At 44.3% G+C, this 25,963-nt stretch overlaps 8 protein-coding genes, 1 long non-coding RNA gene and 4 other non-coding genes across 16 annotated transcripts; 6 read left to right on the forward strand and 7 right to left on the reverse strand.

Moving 5' to 3' along the window:
• Positions 1 to 3,623: 3,623 nt before the first annotated feature.
• On the reverse strand, positions 3,624 to 5,137 carry LOC108155895 (acyl-CoA Delta(11) desaturase). Its single transcript, XM_017287037.2, has 4 exons — positions 4,880 to 5,137; positions 4,660 to 4,790; positions 4,311 to 4,516; positions 3,624 to 4,237 (listed from the first exon to the last, which is right to left on the reverse strand). Exons 1-4 carry the CDS (start codon positions 5,052 to 5,054, stop codon positions 3,736 to 3,738), a joined length of 1,014 nt encoding a protein of 337 aa, XP_017142526.1. The 5' UTR covers positions 5,055 to 5,137; the 3' UTR covers positions 3,624 to 3,735.
• Positions 5,138 to 5,282: 145 nt separating this feature from the next.
• Positions 5,283 to 10,648, reverse strand: LOC108155893 (stearoyl-CoA desaturase 5). 3 transcript variants are annotated; one of them, XM_017287035.2, is made up of 6 exons: positions 10,494 to 10,648; positions 7,227 to 7,672; positions 6,385 to 6,515; positions 5,927 to 6,318; positions 5,688 to 5,863; positions 5,283 to 5,624 (listed from the first exon to the last, which is right to left on the reverse strand). In XM_017287035.2, the coding sequence occupies exons 2-6, from the start codon at positions 7,645 to 7,647 to the stop codon at positions 5,461 to 5,463; spliced, it is 1,284 nt and encodes a 427-aa protein (XP_017142524.1). In that variant the 5' UTR covers positions 7,648 to 7,672; positions 10,494 to 10,648; the 3' UTR covers positions 5,283 to 5,460. The 3 variants fall into 3 exon arrangements, with proteins under 3 accessions (XP_017142524.1, XP_017142523.1, XP_033245516.1); XM_017287034.2 differs by having other exon boundaries at positions 10,444 to 10,648; XM_033389625.1 differs by lacking the exon at positions 10,494 to 10,648 and adding an exon at positions 7,743 to 7,814.
• A 96-nt stretch (positions 10,649 to 10,744) lies between these two features.
• LOC117187282 lies at positions 10,745 to 12,797 on the forward strand. Of its 2 annotated transcripts, none has more exons than XR_004472022.1 (3): positions 10,745 to 11,039; positions 11,935 to 12,100; positions 12,379 to 12,797. It is a non-coding gene; the product is annotated as an uncharacterized LOC117187282 (long non-coding RNA). The 2 variants fall into 2 exon arrangements; XR_004472023.1 differs by lacking the exon at positions 10,745 to 11,039 and adding an exon at positions 11,052 to 11,833.
• A 1,857-nt stretch (positions 12,798 to 14,654) lies between these two features.
• LOC108155897 (40S ribosomal protein S7) lies at positions 14,655 to 16,735 on the reverse strand. Its single transcript, XM_017287038.2, has 4 exons — positions 16,643 to 16,735; positions 16,214 to 16,381; positions 15,825 to 16,157; positions 14,655 to 14,884 (listed from the first exon to the last, which is right to left on the reverse strand). Exons 2-4 carry the CDS (start codon positions 16,379 to 16,381, stop codon positions 14,801 to 14,803), a joined length of 585 nt encoding a protein of 194 aa, XP_017142527.1. The 5' UTR covers positions 16,643 to 16,735; the 3' UTR covers positions 14,655 to 14,800.
• Positions 15,109 to 15,255, reverse strand: LOC117187599. Its single transcript, XR_004472254.1, has one exon. It is a non-coding gene; the product is annotated as a small nucleolar RNA psi18S-1377 (small nucleolar RNA).
• LOC117187597 lies at positions 15,276 to 15,420 on the reverse strand. The gene has a single exon (XR_004472252.1). It is a non-coding gene; the product is annotated as a small nucleolar RNA psi18S-1377 (small nucleolar RNA).
• Positions 15,458 to 15,601, reverse strand: LOC117187596. The gene has a single exon (XR_004472251.1). It is a non-coding gene; the product is annotated as a small nucleolar RNA psi18S-1377 (small nucleolar RNA).
• LOC117187600 lies at positions 15,614 to 15,753 on the reverse strand. Its single transcript, XR_004472255.1, has one exon. It is a non-coding gene; the product is annotated as a small nucleolar RNA psi18S-1377 (small nucleolar RNA).
• Positions 16,736 to 17,879: 1,144 nt separating the features above from the next.
• LOC108155899 (cecropin-2) lies at positions 17,880 to 18,384 on the forward strand. Its single transcript, XM_017287040.2, has 2 exons — positions 17,880 to 18,143; positions 18,202 to 18,384. The coding sequence occupies exons 1-2, from the start codon at positions 18,045 to 18,047 to the stop codon at positions 18,292 to 18,294; spliced, it is 192 nt and encodes a 63-aa protein (XP_017142529.1). The 5' UTR covers positions 17,880 to 18,044; the 3' UTR covers positions 18,295 to 18,384.
• An 816-nt stretch (positions 18,385 to 19,200) lies between these two features.
• Positions 19,201 to 19,621, forward strand: LOC108155898 (cecropin-2). The gene is made up of 2 exons (XM_017287039.2): positions 19,201 to 19,392; positions 19,451 to 19,621. The coding sequence occupies exons 1-2, from the start codon at positions 19,294 to 19,296 to the stop codon at positions 19,541 to 19,543; spliced, it is 192 nt and encodes a 63-aa protein (XP_017142528.1). The 5' UTR covers positions 19,201 to 19,293; the 3' UTR covers positions 19,544 to 19,621.
• A 592-nt stretch (positions 19,622 to 20,213) lies between these two features.
• LOC108155900 (cecropin-A2-like) lies at positions 20,214 to 20,746 on the forward strand. Its single transcript, XM_017287042.2, has 2 exons — positions 20,214 to 20,406; positions 20,466 to 20,746. The coding sequence occupies exons 1-2, from the start codon at positions 20,308 to 20,310 to the stop codon at positions 20,556 to 20,558; spliced, it is 192 nt and encodes a 63-aa protein (XP_017142531.1). The 5' UTR covers positions 20,214 to 20,307; the 3' UTR covers positions 20,559 to 20,746.
• Positions 20,747 to 21,421: 675 nt separating this feature from the next.
• LOC108154282 (cecropin-C-like) lies at positions 21,422 to 22,175 on the forward strand. Its single transcript, XM_017284532.2, has 2 exons — positions 21,422 to 21,569; positions 22,067 to 22,175. The coding sequence occupies exons 1-2, from the start codon at positions 21,471 to 21,473 to the stop codon at positions 22,157 to 22,159; spliced, it is 192 nt and encodes a 63-aa protein (XP_017140021.1). The 5' UTR covers positions 21,422 to 21,470; the 3' UTR covers positions 22,160 to 22,175.
• A 1,227-nt stretch (positions 22,176 to 23,402) lies between these two features.
• On the forward strand, positions 23,403 to 23,862 carry LOC108154281 (cecropin-C-like). The gene is made up of 2 exons (XM_017284531.2): positions 23,403 to 23,579; positions 23,649 to 23,862. The coding sequence occupies exons 1-2, from the start codon at positions 23,481 to 23,483 to the stop codon at positions 23,739 to 23,741; spliced, it is 192 nt and encodes a 63-aa protein (XP_017140020.1). The 5' UTR covers positions 23,403 to 23,480; the 3' UTR covers positions 23,742 to 23,862.
• The last annotated feature ends 2,101 nt before the right edge of the window (positions 23,863 to 25,963 follow it).

The raw sequence follows: 25,963 nt of genomic DNA on the forward strand, positions 1-25,963 counted from the left end.
AATTCCTACCAATGGCTTTGGGGGCTCCGCTGGCAGCAGCAGAATCAAAGGCAGCGACTGCGAGTACGACAGCGACTGAGGCAGAGACAGAGACAGAAACAGAAACAGAGAGACAGACGATCTGACTGATTGACCGACTGACTGACGGAGTTTCCGTTGTCGTGCTTTTTGTTGTGTGGTGGTGCACGGACGCACAAAGAGAAGAAAAGAAAAGAAAAGACGGGCAAGAAGGCCAAGATTATGGCACCACACACATACTCGCTCACTCACGCGAGCCGACAGCCGACCGAACCACCTGTAGCAGCGAGCTTCGTCTTAGCCAGCAGTTTCGTGTCCGCTACCCATCACATTCGCTACGTGAATGGCGGGGGTGACTGGGAGGTCAGGTCATGCATCGCGAAGGGCCTCAATATAAATAAATAAATGCAAAACCGTAAATCAAAGCCCGATTTGAAAATAAACTAAACTAAAATCTAAAATCATAATATTTATTTTAGTCCTCTACATCGGTTATGTGGAAGATATCGATAGGAATGAAGATCAATGATATATTCTCAAACCAAATTTGGTATAAATATTGTGATACGAAAAAAGGGCATAGTGAAATGTTACCAGAGAAAACAGTTTTGCTATAGGCTTGTCTTTAATTGCTTAGCTAGTAATATCCCTAGCCAACTGTTCTCACGGGGTAGCAGAGAGTCGATGCATTCTTATCTTCCAATCTGTATCTCTCACGATCTCCAACTCACAGTGTCGGACTGGGGCGAACGACAAGAAGTCTGCCGATGCTCCTCGCGATTACTCACGAATACTGCACGAAGTCGCCGCGCAGGCGCTTCTAATTTCATTTGCTATTTATTGTTTGAGCAGCAATCGGCGATGCTAATTGAGAGATCCAAGCATTCCATAAGACGGATTGGCCAATCCATCGATCTATCCAACTTTTGTTGCCAACTGCTGGAAGCCAAAGAATTTATCTCCGTTATATTCTCGGTCTAGTAGGAGATATTTTAATGTGCTGGGAACCATCAAAGCAAAATGTAAATGATGCAGAAATCTACATAGTTTACACAGATCCCAAGCGAAGCGATTTCTATTTCAGGCGCAGTGAGTGGATCCCAGTCAAAGGCTGGCAGTGACTTCTCTGATTCTGTTGCCCTATTTGCATAGTTGCCAACTCAATCTCTCCTTTTGCAAGCCCCACAGCACAGACTCATAAAAGACCTTCGAGTCATCTTCTTCAGATGCTTCCCCTTTTCTGTGTATCTCTGTTTCAGGGTGTGAGTGTGAGTGTTGACCGAAGTCAAAAGCCGTTCGATGATCATGAAGTTCAGCAGCGGCGCAGCCCGAAGACTGCAAAGACCTAAGCAGAAGAGGAGAGTGGCTTTCTCTTTACATAACCTCGGCGACACAAAACAGAAACCAAACCAAAACTTAATTAAAATCCAAAAGAAAAAGCAGCAAGCACGAAACGAAATAAAACAGTCCGAACCAAAAGGAAGCTCTTCCCCTCGTAAAATTCGGGCCTCAAAATGCGTTTACCACCTCCCAACATGGTAGCACTCGTTCCATCCGAAGACGTTCAAAGTGTCACGCGACCAATCCCTTTGATGTCTGTTTTGTTAGGTGGAGCCGCACTGCTGTGGTGCTGATGGTGTTGCAGAGTCTGATGATGTGCTAAAGCTGCTACTGCGGTGTTGTAAGCACTGGCCATTAGCCAATTATGCAAAGCAACGGCAACTACAGCGTGGCAACAACGGAGATCAGCAGAAAAAGCTTTGAAATTGTACAAAAATTGTACACCAGAGATGGCCCCAAAGACGGAGACGGAGCCATAGTAAGGGCATGGAAATGAATGTGAGGACTGACTGGAATGCTTTGTTTATAAACAAACAACAAACTGGAAATCATTGGAAACCACTTTGATATACTATTGCGCAGCTTCTCTTTTCGCATTGTCAGCGTTTTTTATGAGCTTACCAAAGCCGTGAACGTGAAGCCAGAGTTCTTGCCCGAAAAATCCCCCAAAACAAAGCAGCTGACTGAGATCGCATGTATGTAAGTAGTACTTTATAATAATATATTGAAGGTATGTATGTATTCTTTGTACTCCAAGTCTTATCATTACCCGCTTGGTACCCCCTTCTTGGCCACGCTCAAAAGATATCCATTCATCCGTATGAAGCGTCCATTCGCCATCGATTCGTCCGCGAGTTGGGGAATTGTTGAATTGTTGAATTGATGAACTGCTGTATTGGTGAATTGGTGACTTCCAAATGTTTGCTCTCAGGGCTACTCTTCATGACAGCGTCATGTTGCGTCAACGCCGCAACACCTGCCCAAATCGAGCACACATCTCTGTATGGATCTGCCTATGGACTGTGTCGTTAGGTATTAGGTTTTAGTTATTGGGCATTAGGCATTACATAATCTGAAAAGTCAAAAGGCAACAGATTTTGCGTACGTAGAGTACTACAGAGCCGTGTTTGTGCAACCTTCAACTGTCGCTCAGACGGTTTATGGAAAACAAATTAACAAAACAACAAAGCGCAGACAACGACGAGACTGCAATTTGCAACAAAAGGCCCAAACGGTGTGGAGCCTAGTGCTGTGGAGCGGATTTCTGATCTGCGGCTGCCGCAACAGCAACAGAAACAACAGCAACGCAAACAGCGGACAGTACGAGTAAACGCAGCTTTTAGCAGTTAAATTCATTAGTAATCACTTCAGTTCAGAGTCATTAGGAATTGGTACAAGTGGCAGGCCAGACTCGAATATGAGTCAGTTTCGAATTAGAAACGTTCACACCTTGCCCTGGGAATCGACCGCCACTAAGGGGGGAGATTGGAATGATGGGGCTAACCAACTCTTTGCACGGTCCCAGCATAGATTTTTCCGCCCGAGCGAAACGTTTGCCTAAACAGTGTTCAATGGGCCAACATTTAGTTGCCTCCACGCAGGAGCAGCAGCTTCTGTTGAGACTGCCAACCAGTAGAGAAGGGACTATCGACATTGACAACCGTGCAGGCTTCGGGGCGGCAGGTGCTGAGTGCGTCGTCAATATTGACGAATCAATCAGCAGCTACATCTGGTACTGGGCACACATTGCGTATGAGCCATCAAATCATTAGGCGCATCCCATATAATTTTGCGCAAAGAGCCCGAGACCGAGCTTAAGCGCTATCCCTATCCTATCCGATACGATCATGGGAAAGCAAACGAGCCGATTGCCAAATGCCAATTTATTTGGCATCCGTAAACAACAATCAGAAAGAGAAAGAGCCCGGCTAAAGTTCGAAAACAAACTCGAACTTTACACCAAATTGGAATACCTAATGAAGGTTATTTTTTGATTTGTGAGCTTGTTTGGTTGCTCTTGGGAAACGCCGGCCAAGTGCATCTGATGCCGATGTCGACGCCGACTCCTCTTCCCACTCCTTTGCCCATCTGGAGCCCACGTCCAAGTGGAAATCGAGCTTCGCCTTTGTTTGCTGCCCAAGCCCAAACCCGAAACCCAGACGCTAACCCAGACCCAAACTCTAAGACGTCCCCAGCTTTGTGTACCAGGCCAATAATTAGGCTTCGTGTTTGCTCCCCTCCCTCTACCATTCTCTCTTGGCCAATTGTTGGTGCTTAATTTATTTTTACGGCTGCCTCGACTATTTCACGCATCATTTCGAAGACGAATGACGCAAGCCGCAAGACAAGAAAGACACACGAACAGCCGAACGGACTTCACATGAACTTCTCGCGATTGAGGAAGTGATTGGCGGGCAGAGCGTTCTCCTCGAGCCGCACCTGCTCCTCAATGCACTCGACAATCGGACGGCCAGTCTCCACCGCTCGGGACAGGCCCTGGCGCACGGCTACCGATCCGACGGTGCGCAGATCCTTGGCCCAGTCGAGGGCCGCAAAGACGCGGATCACACTGGCCCCCAGGCCGCTCGCGTAGTCGCCAAACTCGCCGCTCTGGTAGTCCCGAGGCAGGAGGTAGTGGAACTGGGGCCAGTAGCTTTTCGTAATGAGGAAGATGCTGTTGGAGTCGGTGGGCTTGAACCCCTTGTGGATGCTCCACACAAAGTGGGCGGAGTTCACTAGGTTGCCCACGTTAATCACGATTAGGCTGCGCAGCCAGAAGCCCACGAACATGGAGGCGGACAGGGTGTCCCCGAAGTACTGAAAGGGGGTGTTCACCGACAGAAGAATGTTGAAGAATATGTACAGCAGAACGTAGAAGCTGAAGATCACAAAGATATCCGAGGAATCAGAGTATGAAGACAGAGCAGATTAAGACGTGACCTATAACCTACCGCTTCTGGAACATGACTATCGAGTCACTCTCAAGATCCGACATGTCCACGTCCTTCAAGAGCTCCTCCTGCTGGGGCGAGTACTTGAGAAGACCACCGCGTACTTGGGCGTACAAGAAGCTGTGCTTGCTGTAGTAGGGATCCTCGTCCTGCTGGAACTTTTCGTGGTGAAGTCTATGGGCTTGGACGACACTGTAAATGGAGCCCTGGCGGGATAACGAGAAATGGAAACAGTATATGAACCGGTTGGGTTTTTGTCGCGGCTAAAAGCACAGACGAAAGCTTTTCAGACTGCTTTTCTCAGAGGCATAGTCATCCAAAGCTAGGGGGGTCGTGCACGTGGGCTCACCTGACCGGCCGTCGTCTGGCAGAGCATGAGGAAGACCCGCAACGGCTTCGATGCCGTGAACGTTCCATGGGCCCACAGCCGATGCACTCCCACGGTCGACCCCATTGTGCCCAGGAGTGTCAGGAGTGCCGCTGTGGAGGGGGACAGAGAGATCGAATGGCGATTGGACCCAACACATTTGTTAGGCAGCACGTGGAGCTCATTAACTTTCTGAACTCACTGAATAAAATAGTGGACCACGCGGCGCTCACCACCAGCACGTAGATTCCGTAGAGGCCGAGAATGTTCACGTGGATGTAGAACAGCACCAGGGGCCAGATGGCGTCCCGCTTCTTGAACTCACTCCCCAAGGAGCTGGTATCCTGGCCCACATCCTTCTGGCTCTGCTTGTGCATTGCTGATCGCTGACTATATTGCTGATTCGTAATCCCTGATCGTTGCCTCGTCTGTTCCACACGCGAACCCAGGCGTTACTGAACGATGTCCGGCGCCTGAGAGCCCGGCGAGGCGAAGGTCTGCCCTGGGCTGAGCTTCGCGTGCTTGCATATGCATGAGGAACGCAAATTGCCTAAAAGCCAATACTTAGGAGGGACACACAGTCGAGCGGAGGACAGAGCGCACGGTTGGGTTTAATAAAAAACATAGTTTATTGACCCGAGTACTAGCGGGTAAGTAACGAAAGCAACGTCGAGCTGGGATGAGTCCTGGGATGAGGTCGAGGATGGGGAGACGCTGCAACTTGAACTTAAGACTATTGAAACCACAGGCTTAAAAGATAATACGGTGCCACAGCTCTAGCCCTCAGTTTTGCATCTTGGCCAACTCGGCGAGGTCTTCTCGCGGCAAGTCCTTGTCCCCAAAGCCCCAGACCTGATCCTTGTGAGCGAACTCGTCGTCCAGGAATCGTGTGCCATCTCCACACTTGGCCGCGCGTCGCTTGACCATGTCGGGGGAAACAACTTTTCCTGTTCAGGGATTAGATTCAAGCAATTAGTTGATGATCAAATAGAGAACAAGGCATAACCTACGTCCACTGGCCAAGCCGAGGCGGGCGCAAAAGTCAATAAAGCCCGTTGTCACGTTAAGGCTGTAGTTTCCGAACTCGCCCGTCTTGTAGTCCCAGGGGAACACATGATGGTAGTTGTGCCATCCCTCGCCCATGGCCAGCAGTGAAACGATGGGCGCCTCCACGGACATGATATTCCTGAAGAAAGAAGAGCAAAGAGTTAGCGAATGTATCTGAAGATTGGTAACATGATGAGCTTACTTATCGTATGGCCTGTTACCATACATGTGGGCCACACTGTTCACGAAAAAGGCCACGTTAAGGGTCCAAGTGAATCGCATGTTGAAGTTGATCCAGAAGGACATCCAGAGGCTCTCGCCCCAGAAGTACCAGGGCACGCACACGGGCAGAATGATCGAGCAGAGGGCGAAGAGTGGAATATAGTACTTCCTCTGGAACATGCAGACAGCATCGGCTTCCAGATCCGACATGTCGATCACCTTCCGCTTGGCCACCACCTTCGGGTGGGGGGTGAGGAACAGCCAGCCCACGTGGGCGAAGAAGAAGCCGCGCTTCGCATTATGCGGATCTGCGTCCGTCTCCGAGAACTTGTGGTGTATCCTATGGTCCAGGGCCCAGGTGTAGGCATCGCGCTATATGAGAAATGAGGGGACTCAGCACCTTTTCTCTCCATCTGAGATATTTTCCGATCCACGTACCTGACCAGCTATGGAGAAGGCGAAAGCGAGCAGAACGCGCAAACCCCAGGAGGCAGTGTAGGACTTGTGCGACCAAAGACGATGCGCACCCGCCGTGATCCCAATGCCTGATACCCAGATGGTACCAACCACTGAAAGAGGGAGCAAGAGAATAGAGAAATGCCATTGTCTATAAACACATACACACACATAGTCCCATATGTATATAGCAGACAGCATATACACATGCCTCTGAATAGTTCGCTCTGTTGACTCGGCCTCGCTTGATTTACTCACCGCATGACACAATACTAAATATACATACATATCTATTCTCTGTTCTTCAGGGTGGCCTAAATGTCGCCTCTTCCCTTATAGAAATCGCTCTCTCTCCCACTTCGATCATTATTCGAAATTGTTCGACGCTGGCAATTGAAGCGTTCGTTAAGTTTAATTGCCGATAGTCAAAGTTCATTCTGCCACAGCTAAATATAGATAAAATATCCCCTTCCCAACTGTTATTTATTATTCCTAAGGCTTATATGCTATCTACTCTATGGGAAATCTATTCTATGGATTATCATCCTTTCCTCGCTGACCCTTCCTCAAAGTTTCTCTCTAAATGAATGATACACTACTCCCAATGCGGTTATTCAGGTCCAGCTAACAACAACTGGCAAGCCAGAAACACTGCTTGCCGAGTAGCCAATATATTTTTTTCTTATTGTCTTAAGTAATTATTACGGACAAACGGAGACCTGGTCGACGCCAAAACTCATTTGTTACACATGTTAATTACAGATCTCGATGCCCAGAGGGGACAACATGCTGGTAAGGATTAAAGTGAGGACAGTGGGACTCACCCCAGAGGAATGTGTAGAACTTGGCGTAGAAAAGCAGGTAGACGCCGTAAAGGGCCCCGACGTGCAGGAAGGTCTGGGCCCCCAGATCGGGCCATCTGATCTCTGGCTTGTAGACCTCATCCTCCTCCTCTTGATCCTTGATCAGCTGCTCCTGCGCCTTCTGCTCCTTCTCAGTGTTCTCCTTGTACACAGCGTTTTCCTCCTTATAACCTAAATTATCGTCTAGCTCCCTCTCGGGCTCTTTGGTCTGTCTAGCACCTATGGAGTGGCCTCTGAGCTTCAGCTCTCCGTTGCTGCTGTTGCTGCTAGTGGTAGTGCTGCTGCTGCGGCTCCCGCTCTTATCCAGGCTGCAGGACCCGTTGCATCGGCTCTCGGGTGCCTGGCTCTGACCGGGCGCTAGTGTGGTTGAGGAAAGGCACATGGTGTAATTGGTGATCGGAGATCGACTGCAAAGAGAGATTGAGAGAGAGTGTCGGTGGTTAGATGGATGAGTAAGCAGACTGAATCCATAGAGACCTGCTAATTGAAGTTTAGGAAGGTTATAATCGACACTATTAACAGGCCTTTGGAGAAATGGAGGCTGTAATTGGTGTTAAATTCGCAGCGAGTCTCATGTGCCCCACCCGCTTCTGCTACCCACCGACGGAATACACTGCTCTGTTTGCTCTGATTATTAACATTTTGCCTCTATTGTATTTATCAACAAACTTAAAAGTCGTTGGCTGTGCATTTGTCTACTCCGATTTCTGATGTCGAGTGTTATCGCGGGCTTATCGTCGGCCAAGTGCCGCGTTGCAATCATCGAATTGTTAGTTGGCTCAACCACTATCTGGGTAACTGACCAGAAAACAAACAACACTACACTACCATATTATGGCCATAGGCGGTGTCAACGGTGAAACTGCCAGAGCAGTGAGTCATTATGCAGGTGGATCTGCACACGACCCTGATGGATGTTCAGGCCGCGAACTAATTCCTTGTTGGCTGGTGTGACATATCAGTGGAAGATTCCGCCCTGTCATCGGCACTATCCGAATTGCTGGGATTTCGGGCAACTGGTGCTAATCTCCGTTCTATAATTGTTTATGAGTATCTGCTTATCTAACGCAAACCAACCTAAAACGCGTTCTAATACGGAAATATACATACTCTACTCCAACCTTATTTCTTGATCCTGGGAGTAATTATTATACGATTATATCCGAAGTAAAGTACATCGTTTGATTCACACTAGAGAGTAATTGCATCACTTCATATCAAATAGATCGTGTATATTTTTGCAAAAATATAACATACTCTTTGCTTTTCGATTACCGAGTATCATATAGCCGCACGATGAAAGCCAGACTAACATTTCAAATGTTTATCTTCCAATTTTATGGTCTGGGGACTGAACGAGCATGAGAGGTCGATCCATTCCGCGTGCGTGTCTCTGCTAGGGACTTATGGCTCTGATGATAAGCAATGCACACCTGGACACCTGGCCCACATTTCCCACTAAGTTCATTCAAAAGTTTGGGGGCTCCGATAAGCAATCATCGAGTGCCGCGGATACTCCTAAATGAGATTATTGTTCCCCATGATTCATGGACAGTCTGGCCGACCCAGGTGTTCAAATCGGAGTGAGTAATTGCAGAGTTCAAGGAGAGACCCCTTACGTAACTAGCAATTCCCGCAGCCCAGAGATAAGATTGCTTGCGAGTGGCGCAGGAGAGCTCACAATTTACATATTGATAAAGTACTGCTCCTTAGGGAGGGAATGAGGATAAGCAAACACGCCCCGTTTTGCCTTTGAATTTTAATTAGAAAATGTAGCCACGCACGCTAATTTGATAAGGGCGGAGCGGAGAAGGATGAATATGAGAATGAGTACCAGAATTTGACGAACGCTGTCATAAATGTATTCGAGGTCGCAAGAATTGATCATGGGCCCAGAGCACGCGACTCAGCGATTTTGCCACGAGCTGGGGCAAAGTCTGAGGCGAGCATGCATAAATTAAATAATATTTTCCCCAATTTCGATTCACTCGTTGTTGGCACCCTGGCAACGCAATCCAGCCCCGAAGAGCGAACAAGAAAATTAAACAATCTATTTGGCCCTATAATAAATAATAATAAACAATAAATAAATACCGTCATCGTCAGCCCCCTTTAAGACCCCGAGCCCAATGGTGCTCCTCCGTTCAGTTAAGTTCAGTCTGGAGCGTTTTTTCTGGCGATGTTTGCGATAAAGCCGACCGCCCATCGAGAAATTCTGTTTAGTTTTCGTTATTCTTGCCATGGACGGGCGATTTTTCAAACATGGCTAATTGCCTGATGGCCCGCACGTCGCCCTATCGCCTACTATTCACCCGCTCTCAACTTCCAAGCACTTTTACTGCCGCAGTGCCAAATTTTATTGGAAAATTTCCATGCCCAGACCAAATCGGAAACTTGGCGACGGGGCGAGCTTTCATCTGACTGAGAGTAACCTTCGGCGGTTTCCCGCAACCCTCCGATTAAGTATCGCCACTTGTTGCCCGCGCAACAGCTGCCTGCCACCTTTAATTGGAGCTTTTAATGGCAGAGTACACATAGTTGTGGGGCAATTGAAGCCCCCATTCGATATTCACTATCTTAAGATAATTTAGGAAAGATCTCTCACGGCTGCAGTTGGTGGAAGGTTTATGCCGGTCCCTAGAGCGCGATGAAAAAAATCATCGGCACGATAACACATTCCTAGGAATTCAGAGTTCCAGTTGTACATATGTATGTACATACAATATACAGGAGCAAGCCCTTCCCTTGCCCAGTTTCGAATGGGTTGGTTGTGGTTTCTGTTATTGATGTGGGTCAGCGCGTGTCGTGGCGGCAATCAAATCATCAGGGATAATGTGTGCATACAATCCTAGAGCCAACACCTGAGGGCCGGTGTTCGCGGTGTGTGCATGTTATTCGGTCTGTTGACTCTCCTCCCGTCCCCTGGTTTCTTCTGTACTTCCACCCGCCTGTAATTGACGCTGGTAATGACAGAAATGAGCAAACAATTGGGCTACAATTTGCATGTGAGCGGCGCTGGATTGAAGGGGTGGACAGTCGACAATAGGAGAACGAGCGCGAGTAAAAGTTGGGACACGGATGAATAATTGCGTTCCTATGTCGAAGATTATGCTGCTCCCGCGTTGAACGCACGCTGACGTCACGCACACTTTTTCCCAAGTTCTTAAAAATAGCTTACGTTACGAGATTGCGGAGCTTTGCACCGATATCTGACACTGCTCCACGTACTTGGTTTTCTGCAACAACTGAGTCTGAGACTGCTATAGCGCGACGCGGAGGAAGTTTCGGAACTACCGTTAGGACTGATACGCAGCGGCGGCGTCGCGTTTCTTGATTCTCAGTTTTTCTGCTCTGGTGATATGTTGACCAAGCGAACGAACGAACCGAAATGACTAACAACGCCCCAACGGTCGACATTTACATCCAAGAGCTGTGGCTGGCGTAGTCGGCGTCGCTGTCGCCGATAGTTCTCGCCCCTATAGTAGCGACGCCAGCTGCGACGGCAACTGCGGTGGAGCGGTGAAGACCATTCAATTTTTATTTGAGTTTATTTGTTGGTGGAAGTCGCTCGCTCTCTCTGCTCTCTGGAACGCGGCTGCGGCTGCGTCTACAGTTATTATCTACCATTTCAACTTGCCCATTTTCTTCCGTTCAACCCGCTAACGCTACCGCGTTCGTTCTTCGAGCTGTTTATTATTCTCTGTTGTGCTCAGACATTCCGTAAACATTACACAAACAACACACTCGCAAAACATAAGGAATATTAATAAGAAGGTAAGAGAGCCATATAACCACCCTTTCTACATCACTCTTTGGCTCTCTGTGGCACTCTTTGGATGACGTAACATATACATGCATGTGTACATACATATGCATACGAGCGTATGTTGACTTTTTGCCTAACCTATATCTTCATATACCTTGGCAGCGTGCATAGTTCAAAGTCAATGTTTTCCATAAGAAACCATACAACGAAATAGCACTCCCGTGAGCCAATATTGGATACACTTTTTTGTCGTTCGTCATGAATCAAAGAGTGTCGTATGGTGGAACGACAATCTGATTGCAAGTGTAGTTGCAAGTGATTAATTGATACACAATTAAACTGGCAAACATTGCTCGTTGCTTCTAGATCTTATAATATTCCTCTAGCGCACATCAAAGTGAATATATCTTTATCGCTGCAGGGTAGTAGAATATGAGTAGGTGTCAGCACTAACCGCGACTGCGGAATCGACGCGACGCATACGCTGGCAGTCTCCAGCCCCAAAGCCGGCTGTAGCCTTGTGTGTGTGTGTGGGAATAAATGTGGTGGAGGCATTTCGTCATCGTGTATGATCCCAAAGCTCTTAAATATCGGCCAGTCGCTGCTTATAACATACTTTTCGAGAGAGCGCATTTCTGCTCTCCCTCTCGCGTCATCTGTCTTTTGTTTGTTGCTTCTTTCCCCCGTTCATCCCCTTCCACGGATCATTATCTACCGCTTTTATCTACCTATTCTGTTTATTTGTTTCCCATTTTTGATTTCCACGCTAAGAATACGGAGACAGCAAAGCCACATGCGTACAGTAAGAGGAATAGAGAGAAACAAACTCGTTTCGAGCCGAACGGAAACCGAATGTTGACGTTATCACAACATATCAAATGATGCTTTTTTAATTCTTTCAAGCGATCGCTTTTCATATTGCATGCATATGCCCAGGAATGACCTCTGCGGTAGGAGGACCAAAACGAATGATGATGCAACGGCATTACTGGATAAATATAGAAAACTTTTCGGGAGAGAGAAACAACCTCTGGACGGTACTTGTGCGATCATCAATTCACACACATATGTATGTAGGTATGGGCACTCTCGCGGACGGTCATATAAATATGAGTACATATGTACATACATACATATGTACTTATGTATGTACATAGTAGTTCTCTTCGGTGGTTTACGGTTTACGGGAAGCTTATCAGCAACCGTCTGGCATGCGGTAGTCATCGTGGAACGGCAACTTTACCAAACTTTGATTATGTGGAGAGTAAAGGCCTTTCCCCGTCCCTCCCCTGGATGAAAGTGTACACTTTGAAGTAGTTGAAGCTGATAGCTTCTTTCCAATTTCAGCTGCGCAGAGACATATCGTTCATACATACACCGCGAAACTAGGACCGAAGCCCATAATACAAAGCATGGTTGCTAGGAATACAAAGTTAAACATCTCTTGAATACGCCTCCGCAAATCCCATCGAAAATCCCCACTACATTAAAGGATATGTTGAAAAATATCATTGTTGAAGAATAGCGTCAAGTGACGGTATAGAATGGCAAGAAATTGGTCGAATCAATGCTAAAACGGCTGGCCGATGTAATAAAATGTAAAGGGTATTCGATATTCAAATATTAAAAAAAAAAAAATTTTTAATTGAATATCAGACAACTTTTTACATTTTTTGTTATATAGTATTAAGAATAGTGTACACATATGTTAGATACAAAGGAGTTTAATCAAAATAGTGCATGAAAAATATTTTATTATTCCTAAGTAATTAAAGATTCTATCGTTTTTTAAACACGTCTTTTTAACGACAAAATTTGCACCAAAAGTTTATTTTTATTCTGGTCAGTGTACGTACATAGTATGTACATATGTATACTATGTATTCAAAAATACATAATGGAAATATCGCTGCAGAAACGATATCTGGACACTCTTAAAGCCTGATGTGCTATTCGTGCTGTACTGCATCATACTGATTGCTGCCAAAATACTAGTTGCTGGTTATAGAAACAGTCTGCTAAGAAATTTAAAAAATCGTGACTCAGACTAGCGACGCCACTAGGAGCAACAGCAACAGCAGCAGGGAATGACCTAATTTGTCAAAAGGGCAGCCAACTCCGAGCCCCACCAACAACCGATGGGATAAATGTATGGGAGAAACCAAACCTTACTGCGACTGTCATAAACATTTTTCCGCCAAGCACATGTCCAATAAAATCTACATACAAAGTGTCCTTAATCCAACACTTCTTTGGCTGTGTGTGTGGGAGGAGCGTTTTAATTAGAGCATGAAATAAAGTTGGCTCAAGACGGAATTACGCATTCGCATACCCAAAGCTGAACCGAACCCCCTCCAATGACCCACAATTAGGAAACATCAATAATAGATCACCCGGCGGAGTCATTTAGATTTAGAATAGCCGATACTGGCATGCCCTCACTCCGGCGACAACCTGTCATCAAACCACCTGTCTCGGCGCCGCCATTGAAACGCACCCCAGACCACAAGAACTCCCTCTTGGAATTCCCGCTCATCAGCCAAATAACAGACACAGCGAACAGAAAAACAATAATTTGTCTGCGCCCTGAAATTGACATGGAGCTCGTGTTGTGGCCAAAAACAATTTTTTTTTACTTTATTCGTTGCCTCGACCTTAAAGCCATGTCCGTGTCACTCCTGTCCCTGCACCTACCCTCCGAGTTCTTTTGTTTGCGCCCTTCCTCGTACTAAATTTCGAAATTGTTGAATTGCGTGATTTTGTGGTCAGTTCTAATTGAATTTCAAAACTGCAATCAATTAAATAGCACCCACAATCCACAACTCCCAAATAATTTTTAACATCAAACTAAAGTCCAGATTGCTAACTTCACTTGCTTATTAATTTGAAAATCGTTTCGATCATGGTGATTCATGATCGACATAGGCTATATCATTATTTTAGGGTTTTAGATCTTGGAGTTGTAAAGTATCTAGCTATGGATGAAACTCTTTCATATATGCATTAATTAAAAATATTATATTTTTTTGTATTCAGTAGAAAAGCTAAAACCGTAAATTAAGGTTACAATCTAAAGGGTTTTTACGGCACCACAGAAAGAACAACGCCACAACACAGAGCTTTTGAAAGCTTACTCCCGTAACCAGTAATCGTCCACGCAATATAACTATAATCCCGTTCCGTTCCCACCCCCTGGGTGCCACACCGGGCCAGATGAAAGTAGCGCTAACACATATGAAAATTTGGATGTGTAACGTGAGAATTACGTTGCAATTACGAAAGCAATTGCAAATAAAACCCGCCACCCACAAGATTAATCCCTTTCCAGACACACATCTGTCGCAGGAGGTCTAAGCCCAAAGAAAGCGGGTATAAAGGTAGCACGCCGTGAACTTTTTAATTAAAGATGTGATTAAACATCGCATGGCGTACACCACCGCCCCAGTTGAGTTACAGGACCCAGTGACGCCTTCTATGGCTGCACTTAATCATAAGATGTTCCACACCGCCGGGGACGTCGGGGATTACAAAGTCGACTGATACATGCTTAATATTATATCTTATAACCACAGCCAGCGGCGGAAGTGATTAATTACAGGATATAGCAGTTCTGTTAATTGGGATTTGCTTAGTTTTAAAAATGTTTAATGTTTTATTTATTTCACGTTACGTTATCCAGCTCATGTAAAAAATTCATATTCTGTACGACAGAATTGCATTGCTGCGACTTTTAGATGAACCGAACCAGCGCGACGGCGACGAACACACTCTAGACATTCAGGTAGTTGTCGGGGAATTCGAAGGTAACATCGCGGCCAGTCAGCTTCTTATAGACCGATGTGAAGGTATCAACCTGGAGGAAGAACAAATAATTCAAGATTAGTTTCAGACATACTGGGGTTATCTAAATTAAGTGTCCAGTCGTCATGCTCCTCGATGCGGCAAGATAGACTGCAGCGAAGGAATACGCACGAAAGGCTGGATTACTATACCGCCAATATAGGAAGTCCCAAGACACCATGAACAAAACGGTGCTCGGGAGGCAAATGGGCGGTAATCAGTGTGCATAGTTTGTGGTGTTGTGGCACGCTAATAGTAATGTAGTTGTCCCGGATATAATGGACACAACATTGTGGAGTGAGAGCAGATGCCTGGTCTTCAATGTGCGTTCTGTTTGACAATCACTGGGCCAAGATGGGCATTCAGCGAATAACACAAGAACGGTGGATAGTCTAGTGGGATTACTCTGTAGCAAACATTTAGTAATGATGAAGCCTTGGTTATAGTCGACTTTTCATTGTGGAGTGAGTAGTTGCTTTGAGTTTACTGTACGTTCTGTTTGACAATCACAGGATTATAAGGTGAGTCCAGTGAATAACACAAGAACGATGGATATAAGGAACTATTTGACACGATAGAGGTTTAGAAATGTGGCAAACATTTAGTAATGATGAAGCCTTGGCTATTGTCGGCTAATCATTGTGGAGTGAGTAGTTGCCTGGGATTAGTGTACGTTCTGTTTGACAATCGCTGGACTAGAAGGTAAGTCTAGCGAATAACACAAGAACGGTCAAGGGTACCAGACTGTGGCCAATATATGGAGATGCAAGCCCGCAAAACGCTTCTGTGGCATACAATAACGAGTTATTGGCACTTGGTGATGTGCGTCCCCTTTGACGATCGCAACGCTTGGAAAAGGCGTCGCAAATAACACGGGGACGAGGATGTAACTGCCGCACGCACCACAAGATAGCACTGATAGGATACAGACTCCCACCTGACTTTAAACTCACTTTGTGTTCGATTGTGGTCTGTTGGTTCTTGTCCAGGTGCACCTTAACCAGCTGGGAGCCGTCCAGCTTGACGCGGATGCGCTTGCCAACGATCTCGGCAGGGAAGACCAGATCCTCCAGAATGGCATCGTACACAGCGGTCAGGGTACGGGAGCGTGGACGCTTCTGTTTCAGGGGGTTGCGCGCCTTGCGGGTGGGCTTGGGCAGAATCTTGCGCTCTCCAATGACCACGACGTGCTTGCCGGAGAACTTCTTCTCCAACTCGCGAACCAGAATGATCTGGATCTTCTGGAACACCTTCTGCTGTGGAATGGGCACGTAGATGATGACGGCCTGAAGACGTAAACAAGTTAGCCAGAGTTTCACATCCAGTATAGACATGAACTCACCTTCTTGCTACCAAACTCAATCTCGCGCGCACGGGTGATGTGCAGATCACGCAGGTAGGGCTTCAGGTCGCTGTTGGCCTCTAGCTCAACCAGTGCCTGGGCAATCGACTTCTCGAAATCATCGGGGTCCGCGCCGCCGGGCTTGATAATCTTGGAGCCGATAGCCATCTGCAAATGGACACCACGCCAACTCAATGAGTAAACAATTCAAACGTTTGCATCCACGCAACGCAGTGTACGAAAAGCCGCTTCGGTCGTCTCTATTGATTTTCCTAATCGTTGTGCATCGGCTACATTTTCAGACAATTTCACTATCATTCACTTTTATCTCTCAACAGCAAGCCTTTGGCTTATTTTCCGTCCCATTATTTTGAGCCACTGCGTTGCGTTTCCTGCATATTTTCACGATTTTAGAGATTTCTGTACCACCTTTGTCGACTATTTTGACAGGAAAGAAATTTTGACAGCGGCTTCCGTGGAGTGTGACCGCGGACTTATCGTTAAAATATATCGTCCGACCGCCTGAAATATACCAAAATATACGTCACAAATTTCAAAATATACCGTAAATATACTGACGAAATGTTTGTATTCAAGTTCCATCATATTTCTTGATTTCGATATTCGGTTGAATATTCCCAGCTAGCTTGGACCCTCAGCTCTCAACTCATAATTTGATCCGATTAATAAATAAATTTCCTACATGACTGGCTAACTTTAAGTTCTCATTTTTATTGGGTTGCTTATAAAATACGGTTAAAGCAACAACGGTCAACCACACATTCCACTAAACGGTAACTACATGCTAACCAAACATTTTCTACACAAAAGCGACACCTGAAGGGGAAAAGTGTACGTTTCTAAAATTGATCGCCTTTTCTTTCATATAAGCCCAATAAAGCGCCAGTGTGGAAACCTCCGTTATCAACTTTTTGACAAGGCTGTTATTCGACATTTTTTAAAAATTTAATACTAATAGGAGTATTAATTCGATGTGACCTGGCACATGGATCTAAATGGCATTTCTACACGATTTCTTCATTGGTTCATTAGACAAATAGTGAGTAGCTTCCAGTAAGACCTTACGTTGTCGAGCTGTCAAAACATTCGATAGATCGACTGCATACTGTCTCTATCGATATAACCCTAGTATTTTGGTGACGGGACACCTAAAACTGTTTGTGATTATGATTAGCACCCTCGGAAACAAGTGAATTTTTGATCTGATTTTTCTTTTTTGTGTTGGCCGCTTGCAATGAGACCCTTCGTAGAGCGTCAAAATCTCGGAAATACTGCTTAAATCGTGTGTTACGTGCAGGGTTGCGTTTTTGTGACATCTGGTTCAACTCAAATCCCACAGATGGTGCCAATGAACCGTCTTATTTTCGCGCTAGTCAAGAAATTTGAGTTATAAATTTGGTTCTCGTACAAAACGAATCGTGTTGATTTTGTATTTACTGCGTGAAAGATGAGCTTCATTGAACTTTGAGAGTTGAAAATAAAGTTATTCATGACGCGAACTATCCAATCGTCAATCTCTCGTTAATGTAAAACACAATAACACAACAGAAGACTTAAAGGCATGTATTTCCCCTATTGGCCATACCCGAATGAATCAAAAATATCATGTCCATGGTGATCTGATTTTCTCTCGTGTACTTTCCGCCAGAGAAAATCCCCTCGCGTACCTTATCAGCACCGCTTGGATCTGGGCGACTGAAAGGTGGGGCTATATAAGCTGTAAAGATTTTCTAGACATGGCATTCTTTTCTGAGAAGCACCACCAGCAAGGCTTACTTTAGTCCCAGAAATACTCAAGCACTATCATATCATGAACTTCTACAAGATCTTTGTCTTCGTTGCCCTTATCCTGGCCATCAGCGTGGGAGAATCGGAGGCTGGTTGGCTGAAGAAGATTGGCAAGAAAATCGTAAGTTATCCGCCCAGTATTTAACTCATTCGTTGGCTAAATGTATATTTCTCCACAGGAACGCGTTGGCCAGCACACTCGGGATGCCACCATCCAGGGTCTGGGCGTTGCTCAACAAGCAGCCAATGTAGCTGCCACTGCTCGAGGATGAAGGACCTATTGGGACCCGAACCTTATTATAAACATTCAACATTATTTTATTAAACTGTATTTCTTGACCTTAGTAAATAAACCAACTAAAAATTAATGCATTCCTTTTTTAGTTTATCAGAGTTCGATTATTCATAATTTTGAGGATTAGTTGCCTTATGCTGTGTGGCGCTCCACCAGCGTTATGGTTCGCAGAGAGTCAGCTATGACCATTGTATGATATCTAGTGCCAATATTGATCTTTGAAGCCATCCTGACGATTATATGATAAGTGGCGGTTTCTGCGTCGCGGCAGACAAACTGTCCTCACACTAAAAGAATGGCCCTTTATTTTTCTATATCTTTTAACTATTCCATCATTACACTGCCTATAATAGTGAACCAATCCAAATCAAATATGGAACACCTGTAGAAAAAAACTGCACGGGGTGGTGCTTCGAACTGAGATGCGGCGAGGCTGAATAATTCGAATATATGTACATCTAGTTGGGTGTCCGAAATGGATATACATGTATTTATGTATATTCATGTATGTATGCTCGGGTCTAAGCATTGCACAAAAGCCGCTACAGCCCAAAGATAAAGACTCGATCAAGAGTCGAGAGACCTGAATCCAAAGTCGAGAGACTTTCAACTTTATCAAATCTTGTTCACCTGTATTTTTAAGTATCTACTATCTAGGTGAATTGTAACATATGTAAAATTTATATATGAAGGAATATAAATTATTTCCCATTCTCAAGTTAAAAACAAAAAAGGGTCATATAGCTACATAGCTACGGTGATTCCGATCCGATTCGGTCTCGTGTACTTTTGTGCTAAACAAAATCCCCGATCGCACCATATCAGTATTGCGTGGAGCTGATGGCATGATAATTTGCGCTATATAAGCTCCGCAGATTGGCTGGAAAAGTCATCAGTCGCTCAGTTGGCACCACAGCAACGAGATCTATCAGCACCTTTTGCTTTCTACAACACAAGGAATATATTCCATCTTATCATGAACTTCTACAAGATCTTTGTCTTCGTTGCCCTTATCCTGGCCATCAGCGTGGGAGAATCGGAGGCTGGTTGGCTGAAGAAGATTGGCAAGAAAATCGTAAGTTATCCGCCCAGTATTTAAGTCATTCGTTAGCTAAATGTATATTTCTCCACAGGAACGCGTTGGCCAGCACACTCGGGATGCCACCATCCAGGGTCTGGGCGTTGCTCAACAAGCAGCCAATGTGGCAGCCACAGCCAGGGGCTGAAGATTACCTATAAAGTTTCCGCACCTAATTACAAATAATTTTATTTATTTAACCAGCTGTATTCCATAAAAAAGTTGAAAATTAAAGCTATCGATTTATTGATTACCAATCTTAGAGTTTTAAAATATCGGTTATCGTTCGATTGAGTTTCCGTTCATTCCTTAGTAAATTTGTGCCAACCTTAGCCATTTTTAGCCAACCTTTTGCCGCAGGCAGTTCGTATACATAAGTACTTATGTATGTACGTATGTACAATAAGCGAGGGAGTGAGGTCTTTAGGGGGTCAATGCTCAAAGTAGAATTCGATCCAAGGGATACCCTAAAAATTCGTTTCATTAAAGGAGAGAAAATAAATAGATCTCTAGAGTCTAGTCTCTGTTTATTAACAGAAGGACAATCATAACCCACTATCATCTCTGATCTAGGGAACAGTCCCACCATCCATTCCCACTGATAATTAATTACAATATTAAACGGCATTCACTCTCTATGGTCACATATTTTAGGGCCATTGCCCAGACATCTTCACGCAACAAAAACTTGAAGATCTCGAAAAAATCTTTTACACAGTACTCTAGGAAATGACAGTGGAAAAGTCTCCTGTGATCCGAATCGGAACCGGTGGGATCGGACTGCTCTCGTGTAAATTTTTGTAAGACAAAACCCCTACAGCGCCTTGAAAGAATCGGTTGGAGCTAAAGGCATGACGGATTGCGCTACATAAGATCTGTTGGTTAATAAGGAATAATTTCAGAAATCTCATCATGAACTACTACAAGCTCTTGGTTTTTGTTGCCCTCAACCTGGCCATTAGCTTGGGAAAGTCCGAGGCCGGTTGGCTAAAGAAGATCGGTAAGAAAATTGTAAGTCGTCTGGCCAATAAATAATTTATTCAAAGTCTAAGCCATCTGTTTCTCCACAGGAACGCGTTGGCCGGCACACTCGGGATGCGACCATTCAGGGTCTTGGCATTGCACAACAGGCGGCAAATGTGGCAGCCACAGCAAAAGGATGAAGAGGAGCTATAGTAATCTTTAATCATTACCTAAGTGTAATGCTTAACACAATAAAATAAAATAATTTGAGCTGTAGTCTCTCGTCTTTGCAAACCTTGTTCCATCATGGAATCATTGGTCTTAAATTTGAACGCACAATACAGTACAGGTTTTAAGCTCTAATAAAGGTTTTATTATTTCGGTTTTTGTACACATTTAGTAATGAGACTGCTACGTAACTTGCACGAACCCTACTAAAATTCGCTATGCATCCCATGAAATCGAGAATCAACTATTTCGACTTTGGCAATGAAAGTATTACACCGATAGTTTTTATACACTCAAAGAAATGTTGGTATATTTTATAAGCCCTACTATAATTCTATCAGTGAGGTGGTTAGATTCTGTCAGCTGTCAGTGATTCTAATACCATAACTTTGTTCAAATATGGCATTGCGTCAATCTAAGGATATATGTTTAGGTCGGATCTACTACTGACATACGCCTAGACTAATCAAGCAAGATACGAGTATTAGTTGGGAAAAGGATTATTTATCCTGTTACTTTTCTGACTATAACACGTTTAATACTTACGTTTTCACCGTCCGCTCGTAATGAAAAGATGCTGAACATCATGTATTACTTCATGTATTTCCCCTCTCAACCATTATCAAGTCTCTCCTAGCTTACCACGGTCCAGCTGGCTAGGGGGATTCCGATCTAATTCGATCCCTCTCTTGGACGTTTTTGCCAGACAAAATCCCCGACTGAAACTTATCAGCTTCGCTTAAAGCTGCCGGACTGTTGGAACTCGTTATAAAAGCAACCTCTTGTGGTAGTCAAGTCATCAGTCGCGAACCTCTCCCAGCAACATCAACAGCATAAGCAAATTTTGCTTTCTACAATCCGAGCAATACTCCAAGAATCTCATTATGAACTTCTATAAGATCTTCATCTTTGTTGCCCTTATTTTGGCCATCAGCGTGGGCCAATCGGAAGCCGGCTGGCTGAAGAAACTGGGCAAGAGACTTGTAAGTCTATTACATTAGGTCTGGTTAGGTTGAGGCGGCTGCCGGGCTCGCTCGGAACCCGTCACACTTAGGCCGGTTTCGGCCCGTTGTGATACCGCATAGGATAATTTCCTTCCTGCGTTGTGAGACTTCCTGTCAGCAATTATCCCATCCAGATGCTCTCACAAAGTTCGCTATCCTCCTGGGACATAGTTTGGACATCTCTGAGATGTCGTGTAGAAAGGCTGAGCCCAGGTGCTGTAGCCTTCTTCTGCTGAGAGCTGGGCAGGAGCAGAACAGATGTTCCACTGTCTCCTCCTCTTCCTCGTCTCTACAGCTGCGACAAAAATCGTTATGTGGGGCCCCCAGCCTGTTAGCGTGGGTGCCTATTAGCCAGTGTCCCGTGAGGGAACGTGTGACTACGCTGCACCTTTTCCTCCTTAACTTGAGGAGCTCTATTACATTACCAGATCTATAATTCATACAGAACTTTAAATATCACATATCATTATCCTTAGGAACGCGTTGGCCAGCACACTAGAGATGCCACCATTCAGGTTGTGGGAATTGCTCAACAGGCCGCCAATGTCGCAGCGACAGCCCGAGGATGAAGTTTATGATTTAAAACGCGTCACCTAACTTGTAAAATTATTTATTTTAATTGTAGTTTTGACCTAAGTAAAATATAAATACGTTAACAGCAATTTCTTGTGTGTATGTACAGATGTACATATGTTTTAAGCGCGCCAAACGATAGTTTGTTTTATGGTCTATCCTAGGGTGCATAATTGTCTATTTAGCTAGTCTAAGACGGATTGAGACAGACAACGAAATCTCTCCCACTCAGCATAGTTGATTTTGAAGTATCGAACCTCCGTCCACATTCTTTCTGCAGATCTGAAAAATGTAAATAATTTCGTTTCGTAAAAAATACATTTAGAAATTACAGAATTCAAGAGATGGATAATTAATGTCATTTAATACACGATGTATGAGCTCGCAAAGGAACACGAGATCGAAATTGTAACATTTTTGTCTTGATACTCTCTGCTTGACCACGACAATCTTTATTGAAACTCATGAGAACTATTACCCCTGTACACATATACACAAATACACAAAGGGATTATATTATGGATGCTAGTCGTGTACTAACACAGTAGTATAGAGATTTCTCCTAGTGTTGTCGTGAAGCAAGTAATAATTAAACATGTTTATTAAAGGCATGCTGCAGAGAATAATAATTGAATCGTCCGAAAACTTTGTTTAAATGCAAGAGAATGTGCGTGATCGATGCCGGTAGCGGACCCCAAGACAAAATTTCATAGAAAATATGTACGGTATTATGTGCAATAGAGACTATGACATCTATTACATCTATTATTACCCTTCATACAACTCCAGAAGACAACTTCACTTAAATTTTTTATTCGATTCTCATTCATTTCAAACTTTTGTTATGAAGTTTTGAGAAAAAGAGCAGAGAAAAAAGCAGCGCTTACATATAATTCGGTTGAAATTGATATTTGTAGATTACAATCACTTTCGTCTATAGATATGCATAGAGCATAACGCTACATAATACATACATATGTATTGTAATTCCCCGCTTGACCATTCTCGAAAAAAATTCGAATGGAATTTCCGCAAGCCTACAAATCTAAAAGATTAAGATTTAAAGCTTACCAGCTCCCAGGTGTCTAAGGGGATTCTTATCTGAGTCGAACCCACTCCTGAACTTTTTCCCCAGACAAAACCCCCGACTGCAGGTTATCAGCATCGCTTAAAGCTGCTGGACTGTTGGAACGCGTTATAAAAGCAACCTCTTGTAGTAGTCAAGTCATCAGTCGCACACCTCTCCCAGCAACATCAACAGCATAAGCAACTTTTGCTTTCTACAATCCGAGCAATACTCCAAGCAATACTCTCATTATGAACTTCTATAAGATCTTCATCTTTGTTGCCCTTATTTTGGCCATCAGCGTGGGCCAATCGGAAGCCGGCTGGCTGAAGAAACTGGGCAAGAGACTTGTAAGTCTATTACATTACCAGATCTATAATTCATACAGAACCTTAAATATCACATATCATTATCCTTAGGAACGCGTTGGCCAGCACACCAGAGATGCCACCATTCAGGTTGTGGGAATTGCTCAACAGGCCGCCAATGTGGCAGCGACAGCCCGAGGATGAAGAGAGAGCCCTTAGAGACAAACAGTCTTCCTATAACATATTTAATTTATTTCCCTAAACTTAACTCCATGATTAGTTCCTTAGTAAATAAAGAAACACTTTACTGAAACTTCATATATAATCTACGCCAAAAGTTCCGATTGACCTTTAGAGAACTATAGAAACTATAGGAGCCATATTAGTCAAATTGGACTGAAAGACCAATGACAACAGCCACAGAAAATTCATCGGATTCCTGAATGGAATAGGCTTCCATTAAAATTATTATACGCCCTTTTCAAAGCAAATCCATTATCATTTTAGAGGTCCTATTCCTTCATAGTAACTAAGCAATGAGATTTGCAGAGTAAAATACAACAAATGTAGGTCCTGAATCCCAGGCTATTAGTCTAAGAATCTGAACAACCAGCGGAACCATTCACATTCTTAGCAACAACAAAAAATATTTGCCAAGCTAAGTTTCCTTAACTATTTGGTCAAACCAAAAACTGTTATATACAAAATGTTAAGGTAACAGCAAAATCCAAATAAGACAAATAAGGAAACGAAAAAGTACGGGAAATAACGTGTTCTGTCAATCCGCCAAACATTAGAGAACAAGCGAAATGGATTAATCATCAAACACGTTTGGCCCCTGGCCTCTGGCTATGAACCGCTGAGCAAAAAGTACAACAAAAAGCGATTACTCAATGGTTTTGAACGCAGACAAGCAGGAACGAAAGACCTGACGCATACGCGATACCCCGATTTAAATATATGAGGCCAACATTCTTTATAGTAAAACGTTTCTCAACAGTTGCTGGATTCCTCTGATTCATGAATACAAGCTATTGTCCCTATTGAAAGGATAAAAAAAAGTCATTTTAGTACAGTTTTTTTGGTGGAATGGGTTTATTGGTTATCAGAATTCGACTGCTTAAATCTAGAATTATAAATCTTAAAAAAACCTATTCTATTGTTGATCGCGGCAGAGGAAATTCGACAGCGGCCGAATCGCAGTGGGCCAACAGCAACAATTGTTGACTGGTGGCAGGGGAGGTGGCAGTGGAGTTGTCGCCATTGGCCGGCAATGGGAAATCAATGTTGCTGGCTGATGGTGGGGGTAAGGAACAGCAGAGACTGGCAACAGGAAACCGGCTCCGGTGGCCGATGGTGGGAGTTGAGAAAAGCGAAGACACATTGTCCGAGTGTGGGAGTTGAGAAAAGCGAAGATACATCATTTTCGCAGTCGCAACTTCGAAGACGGGATGGGGCCCATGGTTCTCGTACATTGTTGATTGAAGTGGGTCAAAAATGTATACGAGAAATACAATGAATGTATACGAGAAATACAATGTTTCAGCTCTTGTTCAGACAGAAAATGTTCTGTTTTTTTATTATAATTGCAATAAGCAATAAACTGTTGGGCTAGAGTTTGTATGTTTTTCTGGTTTTATTACTAAGTAAGAGTGTTGAACTCTTAGGGTGTACAAATATACCCTGTTTGAAATAATGAGTATCATATAACGTGGAAAAATGATTCAATTTATGAATGGAATTCCTCGCGGGTAAATTTTATCCCACCAAAAAGCACACCGTGTCGCGAGCTTTCATCTAAAAACCCTCACATACACCCTAGTAGATCGAACGCTGATGACGCGTCGCGAATAAGTATGATGGGTCGTCTGATCGAGCAAGTGCTTTGAGGCGCGCGTTCTGAGGAATGGGGGGAACCTGCAGTTCATCAACGCGATCCCAGCTGCGTCTTTCTTTATCAACGCGTCTCTGCTTTATCAATTTCAGTTCTGGTGCGCTGGGCGCGCTCTGGTGATTCCCAGTCGCGAATTGGGAGCTGCCTGAGGAAAAAAGTTCCCCTGGCTGCAATTTATTGCTTCCCTATCAGCTAAGCAAGGGCAAGATGTTCAAACATTGACACAGCCAGCCATTGTCAGCAGGTAGACCGACAATCATCTTTATGACGATGCCAACCAATGCAGGTCTGTCTTAGCCATCTAGATTCTAGATGGCGATGAAGCCCTGCCCCTGGCATGCCGTTATATAGTGCATTCTTTTGCTATGTATTCGAACTTTTCCCTAAATCTGTTCAGCCTACTTCAAGAATATTCTCTAAGTTCTCTTTTACAATTGAAGTTTCCTGAGCTTCTGGGATTCCTCTTCGGCCTGAGTATATCCTGGAACCAGTTGCGGTATTTATCGACTTACTTACGCTGCTGTGGACTTAA

Source organism: Drosophila miranda, chromosome 2 (genome assembly GCF_003369915.1).
Source record: "Drosophila miranda strain MSH22 chromosome 2, D.miranda_PacBio2.1, whole genome shotgun sequence".
Taxonomy (NCBI): domain Eukaryota; kingdom Metazoa; phylum Arthropoda; class Insecta; order Diptera; family Drosophilidae; genus Drosophila; species Drosophila miranda.

Excerpts from the sequence above, each read along its gene's own strand:
- LOC108155898 (XM_017287039.2), top strand. The coding sequence starts at position 19,294 with ATGAACTTCTACAAGATCTTTGTCTTCGTTGCCCTTATCCTGGCCATC. Across the intron at positions 19,393-19,450 it reads AGAAGATTGGCAAGAAAATC|GAACGCGTTGGCCAGCACAC; the intron begins GTAAGTTATCCG and ends ATTTCTCCACAG.
- LOC108155893 (XM_017287035.2), bottom strand. The coding sequence starts at position 7,647 with ATGTGCCTTTCCTCAACCACACTAGCGCCCGGTCAGAGCCAGGCACCC. Across the intron at positions 6,516-7,226 it reads GTTCTACACATTCCTCTGGG|TGGTTGGTACCATCTGGGTA; the intron begins GTGAGTCCCACT and ends TCCCTCTTTCAG. Across the intron at positions 6,319-6,384 it reads CCTTCTCCATAGCTGGTCAG|CGCGATGCCTACACCTGGGC; the intron begins GTACGTGGATCG and ends TTTCTCATATAG.
- LOC108154281 (XM_017284531.2), top strand. The coding sequence starts at position 23,481 with ATGAACTTCTATAAGATCTTCATCTTTGTTGCCCTTATTTTGGCCATC. Across the intron at positions 23,580-23,648 it reads AGAAACTGGGCAAGAGACTT|GAACGCGTTGGCCAGCACAC; the intron begins GTAAGTCTATTA and ends CATTATCCTTAG.
- LOC108155895 (XM_017287037.2), bottom strand. The coding sequence starts at position 5,054 with ATGCACAAGCAGAGCCAGAAGGATGTGGGCCAGGATACCAGCTCCTTG. Across the intron at positions 4,517-4,659 it reads GCCAGACGACGGCCGGTCAG|GGCTCCATTTACAGTGTCGT; the intron begins GTGAGCCCACGT and ends TTATCCCGCCAG. Across the intron at positions 4,238-4,310 it reads ATAGTCATGTTCCAGAAGCG|CTTCTACGTTCTGCTGTACA; the intron begins GTAGGTTATAGG and ends TGTGATCTTCAG.
- LOC108155899 (XM_017287040.2), top strand. The coding sequence starts at position 18,045 with ATGAACTTCTACAAGATCTTTGTCTTCGTTGCCCTTATCCTGGCCATC. Across the intron at positions 18,144-18,201 it reads AGAAGATTGGCAAGAAAATC|GAACGCGTTGGCCAGCACAC; the intron begins GTAAGTTATCCG and ends ATTTCTCCACAG.
- LOC108155897 (XM_017287038.2), bottom strand. The coding sequence starts at position 16,381 with ATGGCTATCGGCTCCAAGATTATCAAGCCCGGCGGCGCGGACCCCGAT. Across the intron at positions 16,158-16,213 it reads TTGAGTTTGGTAGCAAGAAG|GCCGTCATCATCTACGTGCC; the intron begins GTGAGTTCATGT and ends TTACGTCTTCAG. Across the intron at positions 14,885-15,824 it reads AGACCACAATCGAACACAAA|GTTGATACCTTCACATCGGT; the intron begins GTGAGTTTAAAG and ends TTCTTCCTCCAG.
- LOC108155900 (XM_017287042.2), top strand. The coding sequence starts at position 20,308 with ATGAACTACTACAAGCTCTTGGTTTTTGTTGCCCTCAACCTGGCCATT. Across the intron at positions 20,407-20,465 it reads AGAAGATCGGTAAGAAAATT|GAACGCGTTGGCCGGCACAC; the intron begins GTAAGTCGTCTG and ends GTTTCTCCACAG.
- LOC108154282 (XM_017284532.2), top strand. The coding sequence starts at position 21,471 with ATGAACTTCTATAAGATCTTCATCTTTGTTGCCCTTATTTTGGCCATC. Across the intron at positions 21,570-22,066 it reads AGAAACTGGGCAAGAGACTT|GAACGCGTTGGCCAGCACAC; the intron begins GTAAGTCTATTA and ends CATTATCCTTAG.